This window comes from Penicillium canariense (genome assembly GCF_028826845.1).
Source record: "Penicillium canariense strain IBT 26290 chromosome Unknown utg000008l_segment0_segment0, whole genome shotgun sequence".
In the NCBI taxonomy this organism is placed as follows: domain Eukaryota; kingdom Fungi; phylum Ascomycota; class Eurotiomycetes; order Eurotiales; family Aspergillaceae; genus Penicillium; species Penicillium canariense.
Genome location: NW_026622735.1, coordinates 1490230 through 1513472, shown reverse-complemented (window position 1 = coordinate 1513472; position 23243 = coordinate 1490230). Strand labels below are relative to the sequence as shown.

General features: G+C 53.2%; 8 protein-coding genes across 8 annotated transcripts; 5 read left to right on the top strand and 3 right to left on the bottom strand.

The window, feature by feature from the left end:
- Positions 1-58: 58 nt before the first annotated feature.
- N7482_010487 (putative DUF221 domain protein) lies at positions 59-3809 on the bottom strand (the record flags this gene model as incomplete). The annotated part of the gene is made up of 3 exons (XM_056692611.1): positions 59-1080; positions 1151-3579; positions 3643-3809. The coding sequence occupies 3 exons, from the start codon at positions 3807-3809 to the stop codon at positions 59-61; spliced, it is 3618 nt and encodes a 1205-aa protein (XP_056538568.1).
- A 998-nt stretch (positions 3810-4807) lies between these two features.
- Positions 4808-8033, top strand: N7482_010486 (MCM DNA helicase complex subunit MCM4; the record flags this gene model as incomplete). Its single annotated transcript, XM_056692610.1, has 6 exons — positions 4808-5090; positions 5155-6006; positions 6063-6134; positions 6189-6913; positions 6934-7377; positions 7443-8033. The coding sequence occupies 6 exons, from the start codon at positions 4808-4810 to the stop codon at positions 8031-8033; spliced, it is 2967 nt and encodes a 988-aa protein (XP_056538567.1).
- A 2033-nt stretch (positions 8034-10066) lies between these two features.
- On the top strand, positions 10067-12716 carry vtc4 (putative vacuolar transporter chaperone (Vtc4); the record flags this gene model as incomplete). Its single annotated transcript, XM_056692609.1, has 3 exons — positions 10067-10504; positions 10615-12160; positions 12319-12716. The coding sequence occupies 3 exons, from the start codon at positions 10067-10069 to the stop codon at positions 12714-12716; spliced, it is 2382 nt and encodes a 793-aa protein (XP_056538566.1).
- A 919-nt stretch (positions 12717-13635) lies between these two features.
- Positions 13636-14618, top strand: N7482_010484 (uncharacterized protein; the record flags this gene model as incomplete). Its single annotated transcript, XM_056692608.1, has 2 exons — positions 13636-14066; positions 14126-14618. 2 exons carry the CDS (start codon positions 13636-13638, stop codon positions 14616-14618), a joined length of 924 nt encoding a protein of 307 aa, XP_056538565.1.
- A 405-nt stretch (positions 14619-15023) lies between these two features.
- On the bottom strand, positions 15024-17068 carry N7482_010483 (uncharacterized protein; the record flags this gene model as incomplete). Its single annotated transcript, XM_056692607.1, has 3 exons — positions 15024-15334; positions 15387-16525; positions 16584-17068. The coding sequence occupies 3 exons, from the start codon at positions 17066-17068 to the stop codon at positions 15024-15026; spliced, it is 1935 nt and encodes a 644-aa protein (XP_056538564.1).
- Positions 17069-18824: 1756 nt separating this feature from the next.
- On the top strand, positions 18825-20033 carry N7482_010482 (uncharacterized protein; the record flags this gene model as incomplete). The annotated part of the gene is made up of 1 exon (XM_056692606.1): positions 18825-20033. One exon carries the CDS (start codon positions 18825-18827, stop codon positions 20031-20033), a length of 1209 nt encoding a protein of 402 aa, XP_056538563.1.
- A 1036-nt stretch (positions 20034-21069) lies between these two features.
- Positions 21070-21468, bottom strand: N7482_010481 (uncharacterized protein; the record flags this gene model as incomplete). Its single annotated transcript, XM_056692605.1, has 3 exons — positions 21070-21089; positions 21166-21341; positions 21398-21468. 3 exons carry the CDS (start codon positions 21466-21468, stop codon positions 21070-21072), a joined length of 267 nt encoding a protein of 88 aa, XP_056538562.1.
- Positions 21469-22254: 786 nt separating this feature from the next.
- On the top strand, positions 22255-22720 carry N7482_010480 (uncharacterized protein; the record flags this gene model as incomplete). Its single annotated transcript, XM_056692604.1, has 2 exons — positions 22255-22352; positions 22408-22720. The coding sequence occupies 2 exons, from the start codon at positions 22255-22257 to the stop codon at positions 22718-22720; spliced, it is 411 nt and encodes a 136-aa protein (XP_056538561.1).
- Between the last annotated feature and the right edge of the window lie 523 nt (positions 22721-23243).

Below are 23243 nucleotides of genomic sequence, written 5' to 3'. Positions count from 1 at the left end.
AAAAGAAGAAAAGGCCACAGCCACAAAGCAAAGCAAACGCCCTGAAAATGCATGCCCGCTACAACTGAATTAAGTCCACCTCCGAGAAATCCGGTGGACTGCGGCTGAAGATCGTCCGGCACTTGCCGTCCAGCGCCTGGTATTCGTTACTGACCCAGACGTGCTTGCTGAACCGCTGTGTGCGATAGACTTCGTCGTCGCTGACACCGAGGTCATCGCGTGGGATCCAGATCACCGGCCGTTTGGCGCGGAGGGCTTCGTGTTGGAAGGCGCGTTGTACGAGTTGGTCGCGCTCGTCCGGAGTGAGATCTTCCAATTCGTCGTGAATACCCGCAAAGAGAGCACGGCCCACGGTGTTGGTAGGTGGCCCCTGCGCTTCGGTATCGTGTGCCATCTTCTCTCGAAGGGCTTTGATAGTTGGACTTGAGGTGGCCGAGTTCTCTCCAAAGTACTTAGACTTCCGATTAGACGAGCGACTAGCCCACGATGGTCGTTTGTCCCCAAGTGCCGGAGTGGTCAGGATTCCAGAACCGCCGGCCTTGCGTTTCTCGGAATCCGCCTCCAGAGTCTTCAGTTCGATTTCTTGGGCATCTCGGTCGTGGTCGCGCTCCTCACGCTCGCGATCGGCGAGACGATGCTCGACATCATCGTCCTCATCCTCGGCGTCCGTGGCAAGTCCGAGTCGGGCGTGTTGGGCACGCTGGAACTCCTCATCGCGCCGGACAGCATCATCTTCAAGAGTAATAGGCAGATACCGGAGAAGAGGACCGAACGCCTCATTCAGGAGAATTTGGTAGCCGATCGTCATGATGAGTACGACTATCATGCAAATGGCTTGGCCCTCGCAGGCCACTTCTCCCTTCTCGTCCCGAACGAGGAAGAACAAGCCGATGAGGCACAGTTCCATGAAATAAATCCCCGTGAAGAGCTGATTGATAGCCCGGGGGAAAAGGAGGCCACCGGTGTCGAAACGGAACTTGGTAACGTAAAGAGTGTTGTAGCGATAGACGAACCAGAAAAGGCTGAATGTAATAATGTTGAACACCATGATAAGTGGCGCAACAACGCAATAGATCAGACCTGGCGGAAAATTAGACACAGCTGTGAAACGGGTGAAAAAAGGTGGAAAGCAAGAAATTTGTTAACGTACCGATTGAAGCCAGTGTGGTGTACACAGGGAAGAAGGTACCCCACTGCATTTGGTTCAAATTTGTTGTCCGCGCCCACTTCTTTCTGGCAGTAGAATCCATAATAGGCGCTAGAATGAACCAGCTGACAAGACCGAAGATCTGCACAAGGGCACCTGCACTCACGGACATGGCTTGCAGAATCATGTAGGAGAAAAAGTAGTTACTCGACTTGGGAATATTCTGGGCAAGCATCTCGGGCCAGCTAGTCACATTGGTGACATTTTCGATGATGGTTGAGAAACTGGAGGCAATGGTGACGACCAGGAACAGCTGCACGAATAGAAATGCAAAGTAGTAGTTCTGAACCGTCAACTCGATCGACATGCCGGTGTGCAGGCCTTGAGCCCTGCACAGGAAGCGGAGAATGAGGGGGAGAAGTGCCATCAGAATGGCCAAACAAAGGGCAGGCAAAATACCCTGAATGGCGGAAATAAACCACTCGGGCAACGTGCTGAGCCAGGAGAGCCATGTGAATGCTCCTTCGAGGTATGTGAGTTGCGAGAGTAGCCCGGTGAATGCGACGGGGAAAGCCCATCCAATTACCATGCCGATGACTAGGGTAACGATGCCAAAGGTCCGTAGATAGCGTTCCCACCACTTCAAGGACATGTTGTCCCAAATCACATCATCCGGGGAAATTTCCACAATTCGAGGAGCCATCTGCTTTGGAATATGGTGTGCAACGGACTGGCATGCCATGTGCGCAGCGACTTGGTGATTGAACTGAATAAAGGCCGAGTTCATCAGCGGGAATCGTTCCGGGTGTTGCTGGTCAATCTCGATCTCCAGATTCAACCGGGCGAGTTCCTTCCGGCAGTAATCAATGGTATCGACTTTCTTGCCTATAAGCCATAGCGAAGGCATCCACTTCCAGCCAAATATGGGGAGGCGGTGCGTGTCTCTGTCCTTTAGCCGGATGTACTCCTTCCATCTTGGCTTTCCATAGTCTTCGTTATCGAAATCCTCGTTGTAGGCGACCGGGTACTCTTCTCCTACTTCGTCTCCCTCTTTGTGACTTTGCCCGAGGGCCGCCTTTTCCTTGTATTTCTTGGACTTAGCGGACTCACAGCGAGGCACATCGGTCACAGGGGTATCGGGGCCAGTTAGAGGATACTCATCAGGCTCAGGTTCAGATTTTTTGGAATGGGAGGACAGATGGGACGCCACGCGATTCTTCCAGGACGGCCGGTTTGGGGGGGATGGATATGCTTCTTGACACATGTTGCGAGTCTGACCTTCTTGAGGGATTTGTGCCTTTTTGTCTGAAAGAAAGGCCCCCATAGGCAAGTCGTTAATTGGCGAATCGCTCTCCGGGTTACCTCGAAGAGGCGGTAGGCCATTATCCGTTGCCTCGACAAAGCCACGGTTTTGGGTCAAGGTGTTGTCAAAGCCAACCTCCACTTTCTTGAGACCACCCAGTACAGTCTTACCCAATTTGCCGACGCCGTGTCCCACCGCACCAGCGGCTGCAAACGCCGGGTCGAATACCCGTCCACCAGTGCGTGATCCATCGGAAGTACTTCGCTTCCGTGTGTCGGTTTGTCCATGTAAAACCTCCTGCAGAGTATGGGCCTGGTGAGGGTCCCCAGAGCTGATTCCAGGCCCCATCGCCAATTGAGATGCTCTCATGTCCGTTGCGGCTTTTTCCCGTTCCGCTGCGGTGGTCTTGCTTTTCCCAGCTTTCTTTGCTTCAGCCTTGGCTTTCTTCAGTGCTGCCTTCTTGCATTTAACGATCAGCTCTGTCTCGGCTGTCTCAAGCTTGAGGGCAAGATCATTCCGCTCCTTGACCTTTTCATTCAAATCGTCGAAGTTGCGGTTGATCCAAATGTTTCGAATGCCACCGGGAAAGACATCGAAGAGGCGATCCAGAGACTCGACATTGAGCCAGCTGCGGGGAATAGCCGTGACAAGCACGGTAGTCGCAGAGGCGCGCAGCCGGTGTTGAGGGGATGTCATATAGGCCTGCCGCAAGCGAATGTAGCCTCGCAGCTCATCAAAGAAAATGGCGCAGACGTAGAAGATCACGATGATCGCCATGATACAGTGCGCCCAATAGCGATTGGTGTGTTCTGGTTTGACATTACCCCAGGCCAGTTGATCTAAGCCAGTGACATTCCACTGAGAGCCACTTTCAGTTCCATTCTGGAAGCTCGTGCCTTTTCCTCCCACGCGATTAATTGGCAGCAATACCGGCAAAATTATCAACCCCAGGGGGATGAATATCTTGAGTAGCATGCGCAAGTAGCGCAGGAAGAAATAGGCATCCAGTCCACATTTTTGAATGAATTCTGAGCTGGAAGTCCGAAACACAGGTCCAATCCAGCGAAAAAGGCCCGGCGGGGATGGTTTCGTGCGTTCTCGATCTGGTACTAGGTAGGTTCGTGGTTGGCTAGAGACGGTGGCATTAGTGTTGCCCCTCGCTTTCCCTGTTCTTTATTTGCGCGACACTCACTAGATGCGGGTCAGTTTGCCCTTGAGCAGTATGAAGAGTAGAAATTCGACCGCAAAGACAACGATGGCCGTCGCCAGCGAGGCCACAAAGGTCTTGATCGAGACACCCTGGGCGGTTTGTCCTTTGCCGCCCGTGGACTCCAACGCTTCCTCCAAGCTCGAAGTCATGATGATCAGCAGCTTATCTGGGGCCGAAACGTTAACAGGCAGTGAAGGCGATCAGAGGGTGGATAGAAGATCGTCCCACCCCCGAAAAAACTGTTGGAGATATGTCTCCCTTGCAGATAGTTTATTCTGTAGATTCGAATTGCGTCGATGAGAATGATGGGAGCGCAGCACATGGTCCGTCGGAAGTTGTAAATGGAGCGAGAAGGAGATTCCTGCACGAAGAACGACCCCGTCGAAAGGAAGGACAACAAAGCGATCGGCGGTGGAGCTGGCCCTACAACTCCTCGCTGTCCACCGAACAGGGTCAACTTTGGGTTGTCACACAATGACTGCAGTGGCTGGTGTTTGGGTTGGCGCCCACCAACCTGACAGCTCCCCGCGGCAGCGCAAAAACAGGGGTTGATTGGAGGGATCGTGGAAACGCCGATCGTCCTGTGGAATGACATCAGGCGTCTGGCGAAACAGGCTAAGCCCCGGCGGCTTCAGGGCGACTGGGATAGAACGGGCTTTGTCCGTGCCTCCCCAACAGGCAGAACAGCCTTTGACGATGCCAATCCTGCTACCGCCTAGCGGTTTCACTTCATAAAGCAGCATCGAGCAACAAACCAACAGACTACCGAAATGGGCCTGCGCCACGGTAAACAGTCCCATAGAGGAAGGAGCGGGTCAGCGCCACTCGGGGGTGGCTGTGCGTGAATTACCTGATCAGGAAATAATGTGGCACAGCCCTGCCCTGACTGGGTAGCACAAGCCCCTAATGTCATGTGACAGCCTGAGCTGAATGAGTGTCATGTGACACATGGCTATTCCGACGCGCCGTCCCAAAGAGGAAATCACTTAACGCGTCCCTCGCGTCGCTGCGTGTTCCGCCGAAAAAGTGCTTTTGCTCTCCCTTTCTGCAAACACCTGTCTCCGTCCACCTCCATCTCCACCTACACCTCCGCCACACCACCCTCCCTCTCTATTCTCCCATCCATCACCACATACATACACATATCATGTCTTCACCAACTACTCGGAGGAGCCGTGCCTCCAATAAATCGTCGACACCGTCAAGATCATCTCGCGAACCTCCCAGCAGCCCGACTCTGCGAGAAGCCACTCCCCGTGCGGCCAGAGCCCTCGCTGCTGAGCGCAATATGCCATCGTCATCCCCGGCAGCCTACGAGTCCTCTTCTCCCATGGGCCAACGGAATGAGACACCTGATATCCGTATGGCCGACGGGAGCTCACAGGTCGATGATGGGGACAGGACTCCACGGGCGAACCAGGGAGTTCGAGGTAAATGCCAGCGAAACTTTTTGTCTTCAAATAATCCTGCCTTCAGACACTAATATCGCAATAGACTCCTCTCCAATCAGTTACATCGCTAGCTCCAGCCCCGCCCGTGGTTTGGGTCGGTCAGATATCCGCTCCGACATCCGATCCGATGCCCTGAGCACTAGTAGTGGTCTCTTCGTCTCCCCTAGCGGCGGTCGTCGAAGCGCTCGCCGCAGCGAACTCCACTCCGGTGGGTTGGCATCGACTCCTGCTCGTCGGAATCGCATGTTCGTTGGTCCCAATGGCATGCCCATGGGCGACAATGCCCCTCGCTCCGATGCTACTTTCTCGAACATAAATCCCGGCACCTCCGAGGCGGAGGCCATGGCAGGAAACTCCACTCGTGTGATTTGGGGTACGAACGTCTCTATTCATGACTCCATGTCCGCTTTCAAAAATTTCCTGTACAACTTTGCCACGAAATACCGCCTCTGGGCGGATGGTGCGTCGGAGGACGAGACCCGGATCCTGGGTGATGCCGCTGAGAAGCGGGAATACATAACGATGATGAACGACATGCGGCGACTCGGCATGACGACTTTCAATCTCGATTGCAAAAACCTCAAGTCCTACCCCCTCACCCAGAAGCTATGGCACCAGCTGCTCGCATACCCGCAGGAAATCGTGCCATTGATGGATCAGGCTGTCAAGGATGTCATGGTTGATTTGGCTCTGAAGGAGATGGACGTGATGCGGTCCGAGATTCAGCGGAGTGGCCAATCCCGCGACCGTCGTGGCCAGTCTATCCTGACCTCGGACGGTGTTGGTCCCGCCGCTGATGTTCCTGATCTGGTTGGCGAGGTCGAGGCCGTCAACTATAAGGTCCTGCCGTTTGGAATGGACGAAAGCATTAACATGAGAGATCTGGATCCAGCTGGTAAGTTCAAGTACATGTTTCTGTTTGTGAATTTCTAGATCATTGACCTGCTACAGATATGGACAAGCTGGTCAGCATTAAGGGTCTCGTCATTCGTACCACGCCTATTATTCCGGATATGAAGGATGGTAAGCAGTAAATATTAGCCGACGAAACTTGCATATTTGTTAACTCCATGCCAGCATTCTTCCGCTGCAGCGTCTGCAGCTACGGTGTTACAGTTGAGATTGACCGTGGCCGAATCGCTGAGCCCACAACCTGTCTTCGCGACTCTTGCAAGTCGCAGAATTCCATGCAGCTCATTCACAACCGCTGCAACTTCTCGGACAAGCAGGTCATCAAGCTCCAAGAAACCCCCGATAATATCCCGGACGGTCAAACTCCCCACTCCGTATCTCTTTGTGTCTACGACGAGTTGGTCGATATCTGCAAGGCCGGTGATCGCGTGGAGGTGACGGGTATTTTCCGCTGCAATCCCATGCGCGTCAGTGCCCGCCAGCGCTCGCAAAAGGCTCTGTTCAAGACCTACATCGATGTCCTGCATGTCCAGAAGGTCGACCGCAAGAAGATGGGTATCGACGTATCCACCATCGAGCAAGAAATGTCTGAGCAGGCTGCCGAGGCCGACCAAGCCCGCAAGATCTCGGCCGAGGAAGAGGAGAAGATCAAGCGGACTGCCTCCCGCCCCGATCTCTACGATTTGCTGGCCCGGTCGTTGGCCCCCAGCATCTACGAGTTGGACGACGTAAAAAAGGGTATCCTTTTGCAGCTGTTTGGCGGTACCAACAAGACCTTCCAGAAGGGCGGTAACCCGCGCTACCGTGGCGACATCAATATCCTGCTTTGCGGTGACCCCTCGACCGCCAAGTCCCAACTGCTGCGCTACGTGCACAAGATCGCCCCCGTGGTGTCTACACCAGCGGCAAGGGTTCTTCGGCTGTTGGCTTGACAGCCTATGTGACTCGTGACCCGGAGACCAAGCAGATGGTCCTGGAGTCTGGTGCCCTCGTTTTATCCGATGGTGGTACCTGCTGCATCGACGAGTTCGATAAAATGAATGAAGCCACCCGCTCTGTCCTCCACGAAGTGATGGAGCAGCAGACCGTATCCATCGCCAAGGCCGGTATCATTACCACCCTCAACGCCCGGACATCTATCCTGGCTTCGGCCAACCCCATTGGCAGTCGGTACAACCCCAAGTTGCCCGTTCCACAGAACATTGATCTGCCCCCAACTCTCCTCTCCCGTTTTGATTTGGTCTACCTGGTTCTGGATCGTGTGGACGAGACCGAGGATCGTCGGCTGGCCAAGCACTTGGTCGGCATGTATTTGGAAGATACCCCCGAACATGCGGCATCCGAGGAAGTCCTGGTGAGATCATACCTGCAGATATTCCACACAACCTATTTCCAACTCAACTAACCTTATTTTTCTAGCCCATTGAATTCCTCACAGCCTACATCACCTACGCGAAGACTCTAGTCCACCCGGTCCTCACCCCCGAAGCCGGCAGCGCCCTGTCCGATGCCTACGTCGCCATGCGCCAGCTCGGCGACGATATCCGCGCCTCGGAACGCCGCATCACAGCCACGACGCGACAACTGGAATCCATGATCCGCCTGTCAGAAGCGCACGCTCGCATGCGCCTCTCGCCCGAAGTTACTGTCGCGGACGTCGACGAGGCAGTGCGTCTGATCCGCTCGGCCATCAAGCAAGCTGCAACGGACGCGCGCACCGGCCTAATCGACATGGGCCTGCTGACAGAGGGAACCAGCGCCAGCGAGCGCCGGCTTCGCGAGGACCTCAAGCGCGCAGTGCTATCGCGGCTCGAGGAGCGAGGCGGTGTGGCTGGCACTGCGGTGCGCTGGGGTGATTTGTTCCGCGATCTGAGCGAGTCGAGCGATGTCGCGCTGGACCATCATCAGTTTGGCGATGCGGTCCGGGCGCTCGAGGCCGAGGGAGCGGTGCATGTTTCTGGTGAGGGGCCGCGGCGGAGTATTCGTCGGGCGGCGATGGGTCTGCCTTGATAGATGGTGGGATGAGCATGATTATGATCTGAATGTGCACTAGTACCTACCCTAGGACCTATCCTACGTAAGGAAAGGGTCGTTGGTGAGTGGGTGTTGGTGCATTACCTCCCGATTCTTGTTTCTTTCTTTAGTTCTTAGTTTTTTTTTTTTTTTTTCATTCCTACGATGCCATGATCGACGGGGCTGTCTGTTAGCCCAGGACTACGGGTGTTCTTGTTTTGTCTTTTGGGGCGGCGTTGGTCTGTTTGATGAAATTAGGAAAGAATACATATGCGTATCTTAATGTGAACCATTTACAAACCTTCCACTTGCTGACTTGCGTAGTACCCCGATACCCTTCCCCTGCAGCGTTTTCCAGGTCGCGTGAGGGCCTTCCGCTTCCGGCCGATCGGCAGTCAGCCCTGTTGAGTTTACCCGGAGTATGAGCCTAGCGGGAATATAAGCGGGAACGGATGCTCTCAGAAGAGTGCTTATTCAGTCGGCATGTACGGATAGGCATCGAGTTTATCGTGCATGCAGTGAAGTGGGTAAAAGACCGCCAGTGCCGGCTCCCCACGGCCAATGGCGTATTCCAATCCTTCGTGTGCTCGGTTTTGCTCTCCTCACGGGGTGTCCCACTCCCCATCGGCTGTTCGCGCTCTGGGCGCTCGGAGGTAGTGGAGTGCTCGGGAGTGTGGGCTAAACCATCATGGCCCCAGTCGCGGCATCTCACTAGAGATGCGCTCGGTAGGCTGTGGTGATGAGTTCCGGGTGTGGCGTGAAGCTTGGCGTGAAGCTTGGCAGTCTGTTGGAATACGGCTCCAACTTAGGGTTGCGTGATAGTGCATATTATTCGGCAGGCATGGTCTCTCGCAGATCAGCCGTTGAGCAAATCCGGGAAAGAAAAAAAAAAGAAACGAGATCTCGGACTCGGCCCGCCTCCTGGTAGTCCCACCCTACGGAGGACGGTGGACCACCAGGATACCCCCCAGCCGGTCCCCGGAGCAAATAGGGAGCGCCAATCAGGCCAGGCTTCGGGTTGCACGGTGAATGGCTCGGAGAGAAATGGAACCTTCGTCTTGACATCCACGGGCCCCGGCCGACCCGTATATATGTCCTACTCCGTATCGAAGTACGAGTCGGTACAAGTGCCAGGGGTTCAGGGAGGACCTTCCAGGGTTTGATTGGAAGCCTGATGAACCGAGGGACTTTATACAAAGTACCAAGCGCATATCCGACGGTGAATATCAGCGATGGTGTCATGGGTGGTTGAAAGTTGCCGGTATCGACCATCTCGACAGTACGTAATCAGACCACCTTTGTGTCTCCTCGTAGCCCCCTAAAGGAAAGGGAATTTAGCGTTTCGCCCGCTGGGTTTCACTTTTCGACTTTGTTGCAGCTGCGCCGCACGTGTGCATTTGGTCTCGTTAACTGGCCAGCTGGTCGCTGAGTCATGCGCGGGGGCTGCGCCTCGAGTGGGAATCTGACCAACCAGACAGCTGCAGATGCGGCAATCGCATGGGTTTCTCATCTTTTAGCATTTACGGCCGTTCGCTGGTCAACTATTCGACTATTATCTCTGCTCGTCCAACGGAAAGTTCGGATCGAGCTGGTCTGGAGCTGCATTGTCTGGGAAATAACCCCGAAACTATTGTTTCTGCGTAGCTCGAGTCGACTTGGCCCCCAATTGCATCTACCGAGCGGGTCCGGTCCCATCTCCAGGCTAGCCGTCTCGGGCGGCCCAGAGAATATCGCCGCTTCCTGATCTCAACTGATTCCCGCCTCGCTCAGTTTGATTTTTCTCTCTTCTCGTCATGCTCGATTGATCCCGTCTGGCTTTGCTCTCCCATTGACTCTGCCCATCATGAGGTACCAACCCCCCCAGTTCGCTCCCCAGCCGCGCGTCGCCAGCGCCCTTGCCACCCGCAAGCTCGAGCTCTCCAGCGGAATGCCCTCTGTTCCCCGCATAGCCTCGTCATTGCTTCTTGCTCTCTCTCCACGGCACCAGCTAACGGCTTCCTCGAAGGTTCGGCGAACATCTCCGATCCTCCATGATCAAGGAGTACCACCCCTACTACATTGCCTACGACGAGCTCAAGAAGGCCCTCAAGACCGACTTTGTGACCCAACCTACCCCCGACAACGCCAAACCCGCCCGCAAGGAATGGACCGAGGATGACGAGACCAATTTTGTCTCCCTTCTCGAGTCTGAACTGGAGAAGGTTTTCCTCTTCCAGAAGCGCAAGTCGGAGGAGATCGTCGAGCGCATCAAGGAGAGCGAGCTCGAGGTGAATGACGTCGTCTCCCGCCTTGAAGACAATTCCGGTGCTCGCCGCCAAAGCACCCGTCCATCCAGACCGCCGCCCACCGACGAAGACTTCCTCCTGCTCGAGCAGGTACTCTCCGATATCATCGCTGATGTCCACGACCTGGCTAAGTTCACTCAATTGAACTACACTGGCTTCCAGAAGATCATCAAGAAGCACGACGTACGTGGCCCATCTCCCCTACCCTCCATCTGCCAGCCAGACCGGCGGGCCTATTCGGGGCGTTCTAAATTGCTTGCAACCGAGTCAATTCACTGACCGTCCCACTGCAGAAACAAACCAACTGGTATCTGAAGCCCGTGTTTGCGGCCCGCCTCAATGCCAAGCCCTTCTTCAAGGACAACTACGATGCCTTCGTGATCAAACTGTCCAAGCTCTATGACCTCGTCCGCACCAAAGGTAACCCGGTCAAGGGTGACTCCTCCGCCGGTGGGACCCAGCAGAACTTTGTTCGCCAGACGACAAAGTACTGGGTGCATCGCGACAACATCACCGAACTGAAGCTGGTCATTCTCAAGCATCTGCCCGTGTTGGTCTTCAACGCCAGCAAGGAGTTCGAAGAAAAGGACACCGCCATCTCTTCCATCTACTTCGACAACACCAATACCTGGGAGCTGTACGAAGGCCGTCTGAAGAAGACCGAAGGTGCAGAGGCTATCCGTCTCCGCTGGTACGGTGGCATGGAGAGTGACCAGATTTTCATTGAGCGCAAGACTCACCGCGAAGATTGGACAGGCGAGAAGTCCGTCAAGGCCCGCTTTGTCTTGAAGGAGAAGAATGTCAACGCCTTCCTGGACGGCCGCATGACAGTCGAGCAGGTTTTCGACAAGATGCGCAAGGAAGGCAAGAAGAGCCCCGCCGAGATCAATGACCTTGAGCAGCTCGCTCGCGAGATCCAGTACCGCGTCATCACCCGCCGCCTCGTCCCCGTCACACGCACCTTCTACCACCGTACCGCCTTCCAGCTCCCCGGCGACGCGCGCGTGCGCATCTCGCTCGACACCGAGCTCACCATGATCCGTGAGGACAACCTGGACGGCCGCCGGCGCGCTGGCTCCAACTGGCGCCGCATGGACATCGGCGTCGACTTCCCGTTCTCGCAGTTGCCACCCGAGGACATTGACCGGTTCCCCTATGCCGTGCTGGAGGTCAAGCTGCAAACGCAAGCCGGCCAGGAGCCGCCGCAGTGGATCCGGGACCTCACCGCTAGCCATCTCGTGGAGGCGGTCCCCAAGTTCAGCAAGTTCATCCACGGCACAGCGACGCTGTTCCCGACCCGCATCCACCTCCTGCCCTTCTGGTACCCGCAGATGGACGTGGACATCCGCAAGCCGGCCACCCGCCACTACGGTATCCACCGCCCGTTGGCAAGCACGTCGATGTCCGCGAACGATGACGACTCCGACGATGACGAGACCCCGAGCCCCGAGCTTGGCACGCTGAACGGGGTGTCCCGCGAGGGCTCCGAGGACCGGTACCTCTTTACCGAGACCAACGGCAACGAGCTCGATATCGAGGAGCGCATCGCTGCGCGCCCGCTGCCTGGAGATGAGGATTACCCGCTGTACGATTCTGACGATGACGATGAGACCATCAATTCCGATGAGCTGGAGGAGGCCCGCCGGGTTGGCGGTATGTATTATGCGGAACAATTGGCCAAGTATTATCTTTCCAGGGCCGGGCATGCGGTTGCGCAGGGGTTGTGGGCGATTATGCCTAGGCCACGGCCGACGTCGATGCCGCCTCAGGAGGCGCGTGGTATTCAGGTGATGGGCACGCAGCGCAAGCTCCAGCGTTTCCAGGCGCCGCCTGGCAAGAGTATGTTCCCCCTACTTCGTATCGAGCACTCTCTTTCTATCCTACGTCCATCATGATGGTATACATGGGCCTATGTCTTGCATATGGTTCCTTTTACCCTCCTCGTGCCCAACCTCTCTACCCTCTATCTTCAATTTCACTTGCTCACCTCATCCCAGAAATCTTTGTCCCCGTCCGCGTCGAACCCAAAGTCTACTTCGCCGCCGAGCGTACTTTCCTCTCCTGGCTTGAATTCTCCATCATCCTGGGTGGCATCGCCGCAACCCTTCTCAACTTCGGTGTGGACTTTATCTCGCTTGCGTCCGCGTGGGCCTTTACCATCCTCGCCGCCGGGGCTTTGGTCTACTCGCTCCTGCTGTATATCTGGCGCGTGGACAAGATTCGCAAGCGCCGCGATGTCAAGCGAGTCTACTATGAAAAGTGGGGACCTACTGTGGTCAGTGTCGGCCTTGTGGTGGTTGTGCTGGTCAATTTTGGCCTCCGCGTCAAGGCCGGTGGCTTTATGGCGGGAGAGCTGCCGTTGGACGGGCGGCCGAGGCATGGAGATGAGCTTTGAGGGGGTTCTTGGTTAACGGTATGTGGATGGGTGGAGCGCCAGACATCATTCCCAGGGCCTGCGAATTCCTGACGTTGATTGATGTATGAACCCATGCAGCTAGTCCCATGATATGCCGGGAACTTTGTATCTACCATGGCGTTGCATTTTATTTTGTCGATTTCATTGGTTGGGCCCGAGGCGTTGGCGTTCATGTACAGAGAGCAGACAAGCCGCGCATGTGAATATATGATGATTTGCATGCAATTGTTCCGGTGTTGCCATCCTCGACGATGCCGTCTCCGCCGTCTCCACGTAGTCACGGGGACAGACCATGTCTAGGTTAGGAAGGCACAATCCTGCCCTTCTTGAGTCGTGTGGTCAATCTTACCCTAGTTTTCTCTCGCCTCATTTCCCCTCGCCCTAACTCTTCTGCTCCCCGTTCAGAGTTGCCTGCCGTCACACTCACACTCTCACATACCAAGGAAAACTCCCGTTTGTTGTCCGCACCACCACGGGCAACACGACCGATTCACTGTAGAGCGTGGTGGACCGCCACGAGGCTCAGCTGCCACAGCTGAAGGACGGTGTTCTATCGGGGCAGGATAGGGTTTCCAGTGTGGAATTCGGAGCGTAGCCTCTGGAATGAAGGGCTTGATTGTGTGCGGCTCTATGGGTTGTATGGTGGTTCATGGGATCCGGAGGCTTGGATCCCAGGGTGATTCAAGATATACCCATAGGACCTGGAGAGGAGGCGTGTATGTGTAGCGTGGCTCGAAATATCAACTCTGGTCTCCTCTTAATTCCTGGAAACTTTTAGAGAGAGAGAGACCACACCCAGGCCCTAAGGCTTTCCTCCACAGCCACTTCCCTCCCTCTATCCCCTACCAGCCCTCCCGTTCCTCGATCTTGCACATCCCATCCTCCGGTCGAATTCAAAATGCATCCCAGGTGCTTTGTGATGCGTATGGCTAATAGGCCCGTCACCAACGCCCACGAGACTCAAAGTAAGCGGCAACCTGGCGATCGACGCAACCAGATCTCTCAAACAGGCATCACAGCTCCGGCACATCTGAGTGTTTCCTGCGATGGTCTTGAGGGAACGGTATCCCAGGCATCCACCAAGAGTGATGGTTCTCAGCCCACGGCAGCTAGAGAACAAGTTGACTCTTCTCGAGTGGCCGGTCTGCCGATCACACCCCCCAAGTCCCAGGTCGTGGACTACATGGACGATGAAGAGCCCCCTCGCTCGCTGAAGCGAAAGAGAAAGCCGTCAACCATGTTCCTCCCCCCGAGAACTCCTGAAAGCTCTCCCCGTTCAGCGGGAACACCGAGCAGTGAAAAGGCGTACAGAAAGGTACAGTCCCTCAGGTATGGACCCCATTACATGCCAGGGAATCACAAAATGCAGCCCCTAAACTGCCTCATAGCCTGAACGGTCCGATCACCGACGCACATCTCACCAAGCGTAGTCTCCCGCGCCTACGATCCGAAGCCAGAAAGGCGGGTGCCGAATCGGAGAACGATATCATCGCGACCCTGCGCCACGATCTGGACGCCCTCCGCTCCGACTTTGAGAGCGAGAGGCGCGCTCACGCCGAGCTACGCAGTAGCTTGGAAGAAATGACCCACATGAATGATACGCTGCGCATGGTCATTCGAGGTGATAGGATCTATAGTACGGAAATGTACACCAAGCTGCAGTCCTTGCGGAAGAAGTTGGGTCCGCTGCTGGCTAAGGTTGACACGCTGCAGGAGGCTATTGGTGCTGTCAAGACTCAGTTTGGGAATCACGATGCTCCTGTTGAGTTGATTATGGATTTCACGAAGAACTTCTATCAGTGGTGGATTGGTCGGTTGGAGAAGCGTCGGGAGGGTGGGGAGGGTCATGTTGAGGACAGGGGCGCTGGGGCTCAAGGTTGATTGTCTTGGTGTCGGGTATGTGACCATTGAGAAGGATCGGACATGTCCTGCTGAAGTTTGTATGGAGGTTGAGATGACTGGGTGATTTTGTGGCCGGTGCGGAAGGAAAATGTGACACGACAACGAAGAGGTGCTTTACTAGGTAGTTGTTTCTTCTATGATGTGATTTTATTGAATTCATATGCGGATGGATATTTGAAGTTACGTTTTGATACATAGTTGGGGTGTTTAGCTCTGGTGGTTGACGTGGCTTGGGCAATCTCTAAGGGATCTTCCTCAATGCTCGCGGCGAGCTCTGTTTGTTTAGCAGATTGAACGAAACCGAATAAGGCGACGAATAAGCGACGATCTCCTGGGAAAGGGAACTGCATTCATTTTCATGCGTGCAACAGCAGAAAAGGGGACTCAAAATATTAATCTGATTTCAGAGGGTGAAACCAACGGAGCTGGACCTGCCACATTCCTTGATGGGAGTGCAGAGATATCTGCACTCATGACCTGCGCCTCTGGAATCTGTTCCACCATATCGTCATCCACTATAACCTTCACACCTTTGGGATTGACCCAGATCACCCGGAATTGATCCGGACTGATCGGCAGTTTCTCGGCCAACTTCTGGTTGAGTTCCGATTCAGACCGTGCGCTTAGATATATCGCATGGTGGTAGCTATGGAGGGGCTTCCCGTTTCGCACGAACTGAACGAGAAAGCATGCAGCTGATGTGGAATTAGCAACTAGACACTGATCATAAACAGATGAAGGACGTACCATATCGAGAGAATCTGCCCGCAGATGATTCGCGAGTGCTTGCTATACTGGATGCTGGGGTAGAGTTTGCAGATTCGGAACTCGTCGTGCTTCGAGTCTCGAGTGAACTTTCCAAAAGAGCGATGCTGCGGCTACTCGGACTATTGTCGACCGCCCTGGATGCAGGTACCACGGATGAGAAAGATTTCCTGTGTCCGTCACGAATGGGCCCCGTTCTCTCATCTCCTGTAGACGAGTCCGACTCGGTTGGTAGAGCAAAAGGACAGACCACTGGATCATCCTGAACAGCCCCACGAAGACCAAGTCTACTCATCTCACGCTCGGACGAAAGCAAGCTTGTCAATTTAGAAAGCTCAGTGTGTAGTTTGTGGTGGAGGATTGGGTCGCTCTGCCACGCCGAGCGTCGCCTCTTCTGTGGAGGGGCCTCGAGCATTCCATCCCCTGGTGAAAGATGCTTGCGACTTGGCTTGCAGGAAAGAGCCTTAGCCTCTTCCTTGGCAATTTCGTGCTTGAGCTTTTCAATCCGCTTCTTGGCGGAGGCTTCGTCGTTCGTCATTTTTCGTTCGGCACCGTGATCACGGAAGAGCTTGACGATGCAGTAGCACATTTCAGATCCGCTCGACTCCTCGAGCAACATTTCTGTCCGAACACAGAGTCGAACAGGCACACCTTTCACCCCTTTTGCACGAGTGAAGTCGGTCGATAAGAAGTTGAACTTGACGGGAATATCGCAGGAAGCGGCGTGTTTGGCTGGATCACTGGTCCATATGACGGAAAATTGATCAATGGAGGCCTGTTCGGCTCGGACTCGGGGATTGGCCCCATCTTTGGCGTCTCCATGGAGGAATTCGCCGAACTCTACACCTAGAGGCATGCCCTCCCGGTCCAGTGCTCCTTGTTGGCCCCGAAGCGCTTTCCAGAGTTGCCACGCGACAGCCGGATTAGACCGCTGTTCTTCTGCTTCGAATGTAACGCGCACATAGGTTCGGTATGTAACAGGTCCAGCATTCACGAGGGGCGGACTGGAGTCGACTACATTCAGGATGTAGGTATGGCCCTTGTTGAGATACGTCACTGGGTTCCCATCAGCATGCGGGAACATCGCCACCGGTGCGGATAAGGTCACATTGTAGCGAAAGCTGAATCGGCGATGAGCCATGATCATCCACAACTATGGGCCACTCGAGGTGAACATACCTTTCATGGATGGCATTGGGGGTTCCTTGACAGGTGGAACTTTGAGATGTGTTCGAGCTGACCGCCGACTCGAATAGATCATTGAATGCATAGGCTGAATCGTTCTGGGACCATTCTATTGCGCCGTCGCAGTTAAGATGGCGGGGAGTCGGAAGCTTTGGCATATGCTCCTGGTCAAGATGTGTGGCACAATAGAGACCGTCTTGCGTCTGGATGTATGGCATAAAGCCGTCGAGCGTATCGGAAGGAACCTGAGGAGCGAGTTCGTCCCCCAAGATGGGAGGGGGCATAATCCATGACAATGTGGATGAGTGGAGATCACCCGCTTGATTGTGAAAGACTGCGCCAGACCCCGGAGTTGTGACGCCCTGGTATGTGATCACCTTGGGGTTAATCGACTCGGCCACCGGAGCTGCGCTTTCATGGGCATCATTCAAGCCCATCATGAGACTGTCATACCCAACAGGCGGCCTTGGGTCTTGCATGTCAATTGCAGCGAGGTTTGTATCCCTGTCGGGGTGGCATTGCTTATACAACACTGAGCCATAGCTGCTCCTAAATTGATGAATAAGTTGATCATCAGGCTTATGGACAGTGCTGTCAAGGGTTCGCCACGTTAGTCATAGATGCTACAGATCTAAATCAAGGTCATACGGAGATACAAACCGGTATCGCAGCATGGAGAGCAGATGCCAAGAACCTCAATACTGCCAGGCGGCCGTCCGTGAGTGACAACAGATGGTCAAGCTGTACTACGAAAGAAGCCGTCAATCCTGTACGGAGGAAGAGAGAAAATCGGTACGGAAGACTTCAAGCCGATTGACTCGATCAAATACCATTTCCTTGTTTGAAGTGGGGCGGGCACTATTGACATCGGCCATGACCAGATGGGAAAGCTGGTATACTTCGATTTACTTCTCTGGAGTTCCGGCCGAGCCTCTCCATTGGCTGGAATCGTAGCCGTGTTGGGGGTTGAGCCAGAATCAGGTATGCTGACTCGCAATTGGTGTCTGTGATTGGTGCAATGGACTATAGCGGTTGCGGATCTTTTTCCACAACAAGCCCTCTATGACGTGATGCTATTCGTGGGGCCTTTCGTCTCCAGTTTTCGAATGTTACCCTCTCGTTTTAGCGCATTCTTACGTGGAGGTCAACATTCCCAGCTTTTACCAGACTCTGTAACGCAATCGACTACGCTGTCTTGATATCATACTTGGAGGAAGAGTACAAGTTCCAAGTTTTGCAAAGGGCACCTGTACACCCAATGCACAGGTCCAGTCATGATGACAATGCATCGTGAGAGTGGAAACTCGCATTTTCCTCGGCGACCGACACATTCCCGGGTGGATGCTTACGTACGATGAATGGTTTTAGAGGGTGATCTAGACCACGAAGATAGATCGCGAAGCGGCTGCACACTAGTCTGGGGGCATCGTTTGACCATAGAGCAAGATCTGTTCAGGCTGTTTAGCGACCGTTCGCCCAGCCGGGATTCCACTTGTCCTTTATTATCACCTGCAATATATTGATAGTTATCCTGGATGAAAATATGCAGACCATGTATTTGCTTCTACCATTCATGCGAATCAAAGCATCGTGACTGAAATCCCCAGTTTTTGCAACAATTTCCCCTCAGTGTATGCCGACCCTCTCTTAACTCACTGGGTCCTGGGGTATCACGCACGGGTTATGCACCGTTAGTCGATAAAGGCCTCTGGATGAAAGGTGCTAGCTGAACTACTGCCACTGCCATTTCCGTGAGCTAAAGCCCATGTCAAGCTGCACGGTGCGTACCGTACAAAAATGCCCAGAAAAGGGTTTAGACAGGGACAACCCGCAAAGGCCCCCGCGTGGAGTTTTGAACTGAGAAAATATGCCGTGCATAACATAGTGTATACCGTCTTACCCGCAAACGGTTGAACGGGTGTTTGTCGGCCGAGCCTCGGCTGCTCCCGAGCTTGGCCATTCAAATCAAGTTTTCCTGTCATGACGACGGCACCCCGTCAGAACCGGCTTTTAAGCTTCTTTTTCCGGCCAATGTAATATTGGCTGAGCCACCAATAGTCCCTTAGGATGACGGAAATTCTTGAAGTGGCTGATGCGGGGAGTACTTATAGAACCTCACCCATGCTTTTCCAAGGGTCTTCAACTACTTCGCACTCAATTCCAACTATTCTTGCGTCTCGCTGAACTCTCCACCTTTTTCCCCTCCTATCTACTATCCTCCTACAGTTGAAGAAGATGTTTAGAACAGCAGCTCCGAGGCCAGCTACCGGGGCAATCCGACAACAGCTCGGCCGTCAGTCCAAGTCACGCATTGCGAATCCTCGTTTCCAATCCACCGCATCGAATTCCACCTCATCCGCAAGCAATCCTGCCATTGTTGGTGGTGTTGCTGGTGGTGCAGTCGCTTTCGCGGCGGGTTATACTTGGTACTACTTCTCCGGCGCTAAAACACTTGTCGACTCCAACAAGCAAGTAAAGGAGTACGTCCAGCAAGCCCGGAAAAAGCTTTCCGAAAAAGCGCCCGAGCCAAATGAGGCCTATTCTTGGTTGAAGAGTACGGTCAATCGCTATGCCGTCTTCATTCCCGGCGGCCGTGGTTATGTTGATACAGCTTTCAACGATCTGGAAAAGATTCGAGATAATCACGCCGAGGAGTTTGACAAAATCGTCAAGGATGCGTACAACGAGTTAAACGACGTCTCTAGAAAAGGTGGTTTCGATACCGACACGGCCTTCGAGGCATTCCACATTTTGCAAAAGCATCTCAACCGTCTCCTGGAGTTATCTGGCGACGCTGCGGAGGATATCCTGAACAATCATCCCCAGCTGAAGGAGAAGGTGGGCGGGAGCTTTGACCAGCTGAAGCAGATGGGTGACAGCTTTGGGCCACAAGCAAAGGAGGAGGTCAACAAGACCTGGCAGCAAATTTCCGACATTGTCAAGCGTGGTGCTAGTGTTGAGTCGGCGGAAGAGATCAAGAAGCTGATCGACGACAAGAAGGCCAAGCTCCAAAAGCTAGGTGACGAGGCCTGGCAGAAGGGCATTGAGGAGTCCAAGCAATTTCTGGACAAGAACCCCAAGGCGAAGTCATTGGTCGAGGACAATGCCGATGCTTTGAAGAAGGGAAATTTCCAGGAGCTGTGGGGTCTCGTCAAGGAGAGTGCTTCTTCCGGAAAGACAGAGAAATTGGAGAAATTCGTCAAGGACAAGGTCGGTCAATCTAAGGGCGGCGGGTTCGGTGATCTGGATGATTGGTTAAAGATGATCCCTGGTGGCTCGAACATTATCCCGCAGTTGCAATCACTACAGAAAATTGCGGACAAGAAGGGGAGCGAAGCCGAGGGTGTTGTCAAGGAGACATTTGAGGATATTCAAGACGTGTTGAAGAAGAGAAAGGAGCAGTTGGAGAAGATTGCTGAGGAAGGAAAGAAAGAGAGCAGTTAGGACTCGAGTAACTGCATCATTTGTGTATAACATCATGACTGTAATTTAAGATTCATTTTACAAGACTACCCGGTCAAAAGTACATGGTAGGCTGTGGTGAATGTTATAGATCTTTGGATATCCTAGCTATCTCATCGAGGCTGTGTTTGTCGTTTGTCCTTTTTGCCTGCAACCTATTCAGACCGATCCAGTCAAGAATATGTAAATCAGTAGATATACGGTCTATCGTATCACTTGTTTTTCAGTGAACAAAATAACCTTTCAAAGTAAATATAGCTTGGTACAGGGATTGTGGTACCTAGTAGAAGGTAAGCGAATGCAAACGCGGGCGTCTACAGACTTTGGACCTGTGAGTGTATGTACTATAATAGCTAGCTAGCTTTCCTTTCAAATGTATGCACGTTAACAACCTGACCTTCGTATTTTGCGAGTCTCGCAGACTACGAGCGAACATATTCTATATCAGCATCCTATATTTCACTCGAGCGAGATCATATTTGCAGAAAAATTGGTGTCGGGACGAGCGATAGAAGGTCTGACAAAGCCAAAGGCATCAGTCAACACTGAGCGCTACACAGGATGCACAACATGCAGAAGCTAGCCTTTAACCTGGGACAGAGACAGTATCACGCGTATTACTGAGAGAGGCACACATGATTGGACCAGTAAGACGCAAGACGCAATTCAATTGGTTAAAATGGGCCACCGCAACGGGAGGTTGATAAGATGGGACCACCAGGACCGTTCCACGAACTCGCCGCACGCCGTATAAACAGAGCCCGTGTGCAAGACCAGAGAACCGTTTCAGAAACGCATCTCAAGTCTCCTAAAGGTTGAAGTACAGGGCGCGAGAGGTTTGCAACATTGGCATCCTCTCATAACCCCGCAAGAATAAACATCAGAATAAAGACGAGAAAACTAACTCTGTTTCGAATTGAGTCTCCAACTATCTCTGATCCAGCACCGGCCTTGATCCAGGAGACAATAAAATAAGGTCTGCGGCGGTTCGGTCGCTGCTTGCCACGTAGATGGAGGTCTACTTGTCGGTCTTGCCCGCTGAAGGAAGCCCAGAATCAGCGCGCACACACACACAAACAACGCACGGCAAATGTTGGAAGCTTAGATTACATACCGAGAATTTGATGGACCAACTCAGCGTATAAAGCTAAGGCCTCAAGAGCAGCCTGGTGGCGGTCGAGTCCGCTCTGGAGAGACTCAAGCTTGAACTTGATGGCTGCAATTTGCGCATTCTGCTTCACCTGACCAAACTGGATGTCTCGCAGCTGACCCTCTAGCTTGTCGAGTCTTCTCGTGAACAGGTCAGAAATCATTCATCAGGAAATCTCTATATTGATGACGCCCACCGCTGGTTATTGGTCGGCTTCTTGCCCGACTTGGCCTTCGGGCCAGCGGTTGTCGTTGGAACGTCAACCATGTTCGATTGAAGATGAGGAGTGTTTGGGTTGGTTATTTTTTTTTGATGGAAATGGAAATGTGATGCAGAACGGGTAGATTCAAGTGGGTGTGAGTGAGGGAGGAAAGTGACGGAGGTAAAGCTGCCCTTTCCAAATTCACCACATCGGCATCGGTGAGGATCTTTGGTCTTTGGACTCTTTGTTGATTCGCATCCAAATAATTACACTTGACATCTGCACTGTACATGCGGTGGCAGCCAGTTTAATGAAGGGGGGATACAGTGTGGTACCCATCAGATAATTAGAAGCAGGAAGAAGGCATGATGCATATGGACTTTCTCTGGACATGCGTTGCTTACTGTTGATTGAAAGGACTGACGATTTTGCTATAAAGAAGGACGGTGACTGCCAACACTACGCAGGGCATGCTGTACCAGATCCTCTTTCATTCAAAAGTGACATGAAGCCTAACGCTGCATACAGACGACGACCACCGACCCGTTGATTTATGTTACTCCCTAGAATAACGAGCTTTTTTCCCCGTTCTTTTCGAGATTCGCTCGCCCAGACGCTAAGTTCACCGTGACAACTTTCCTCAAAGTCCACAGCGAGCCAAATCACCTGTGCTGGCAGCTTTTCCAGTCCCACCAGTTATCCTCAGGACTTCACTAAGGGTCAGCCGTCGCTATCGTCTGCTCTGCAAGAGTCACAACATCGTAAGTCAATAGTACGCCCTTCATAACCTTCCAAACTAGACTTCTCACCCCCCCTCAAGATATCCACGAGCACTGCACCCTGGCCACGACATGGCTGCGCCTGCATTCAACCCGCAAGCATGGGTCTATGCACTTTCACTCGCTGCAAGCCAGTACCCAGAGCTGCGCGTGAGAGAAACAGCCAGCGAGTAAGAGTGCATCAAGGATCCATGACCACAGACGAAACTAACACATGACTTTTAGATGGGCTGAGCGGATTCTAGAATTTCGAGCCCTGTCCGACACGATCCAGCAGACCAAGACAGGCATACTACAGGCCGAGTCTGCGAACTCCGGCAAGGCCCCCGCTGCGCTGTATATACAGCTGCAGGAAGAAGAGGAGCGGACCGAAGAAGTCTCCCGCGAAATTCGGAGCTTGCGGACTTCCATCGCCCGATTGCTCAGCGAGGTCCAAAACAGGATACGTGCAATGGCTCTGGCTCTGAGCACCGGAGAAGAGGTCTGCTTCTGTCAGACGTGCCGCGAGGAAATAGACGAGGATGAAGATTTTACTTAGTTCAGTGCATTTATTGAAGACCCAGACTGGCACACATCTTCAAGGGAGATTTTGCAGCATACGAGAGATGTATGCTAAGATTATTCAAGAGGACCTTGATAATGAACCACGAACTGGTTGTACGGTTCCCCTTTATCTAACTTGAACGTAACAATAATCTAAAGCGAATTCCCAAGTATTGTAACGGGAAATCATAGAGTCCGAGCACGCCAGGCACTCTCGAACTAGCGCAAAATCTCATTTCAGAAGATGTGAATAAGCTATTATTTTAATCAACATTGCTTCTGTGATCAATTTGCTGTTATCTCATTACCAACGTCGCTTTAACACTAGTACTACACCTTCCACCCAAATATAATCTGAATGCGATCGGACACTTCCCCGTGCCGATAGCTTCGCCAATGCCTAAACCAAAGCCCGTCATCATGAATGCTACCATGCTCGCTGAGATCAATAAGCTCCTTGAAATACCGTCACTTATATCTTCAATTTTGATGTGAGGGTCCACCATGACCTCTTATTC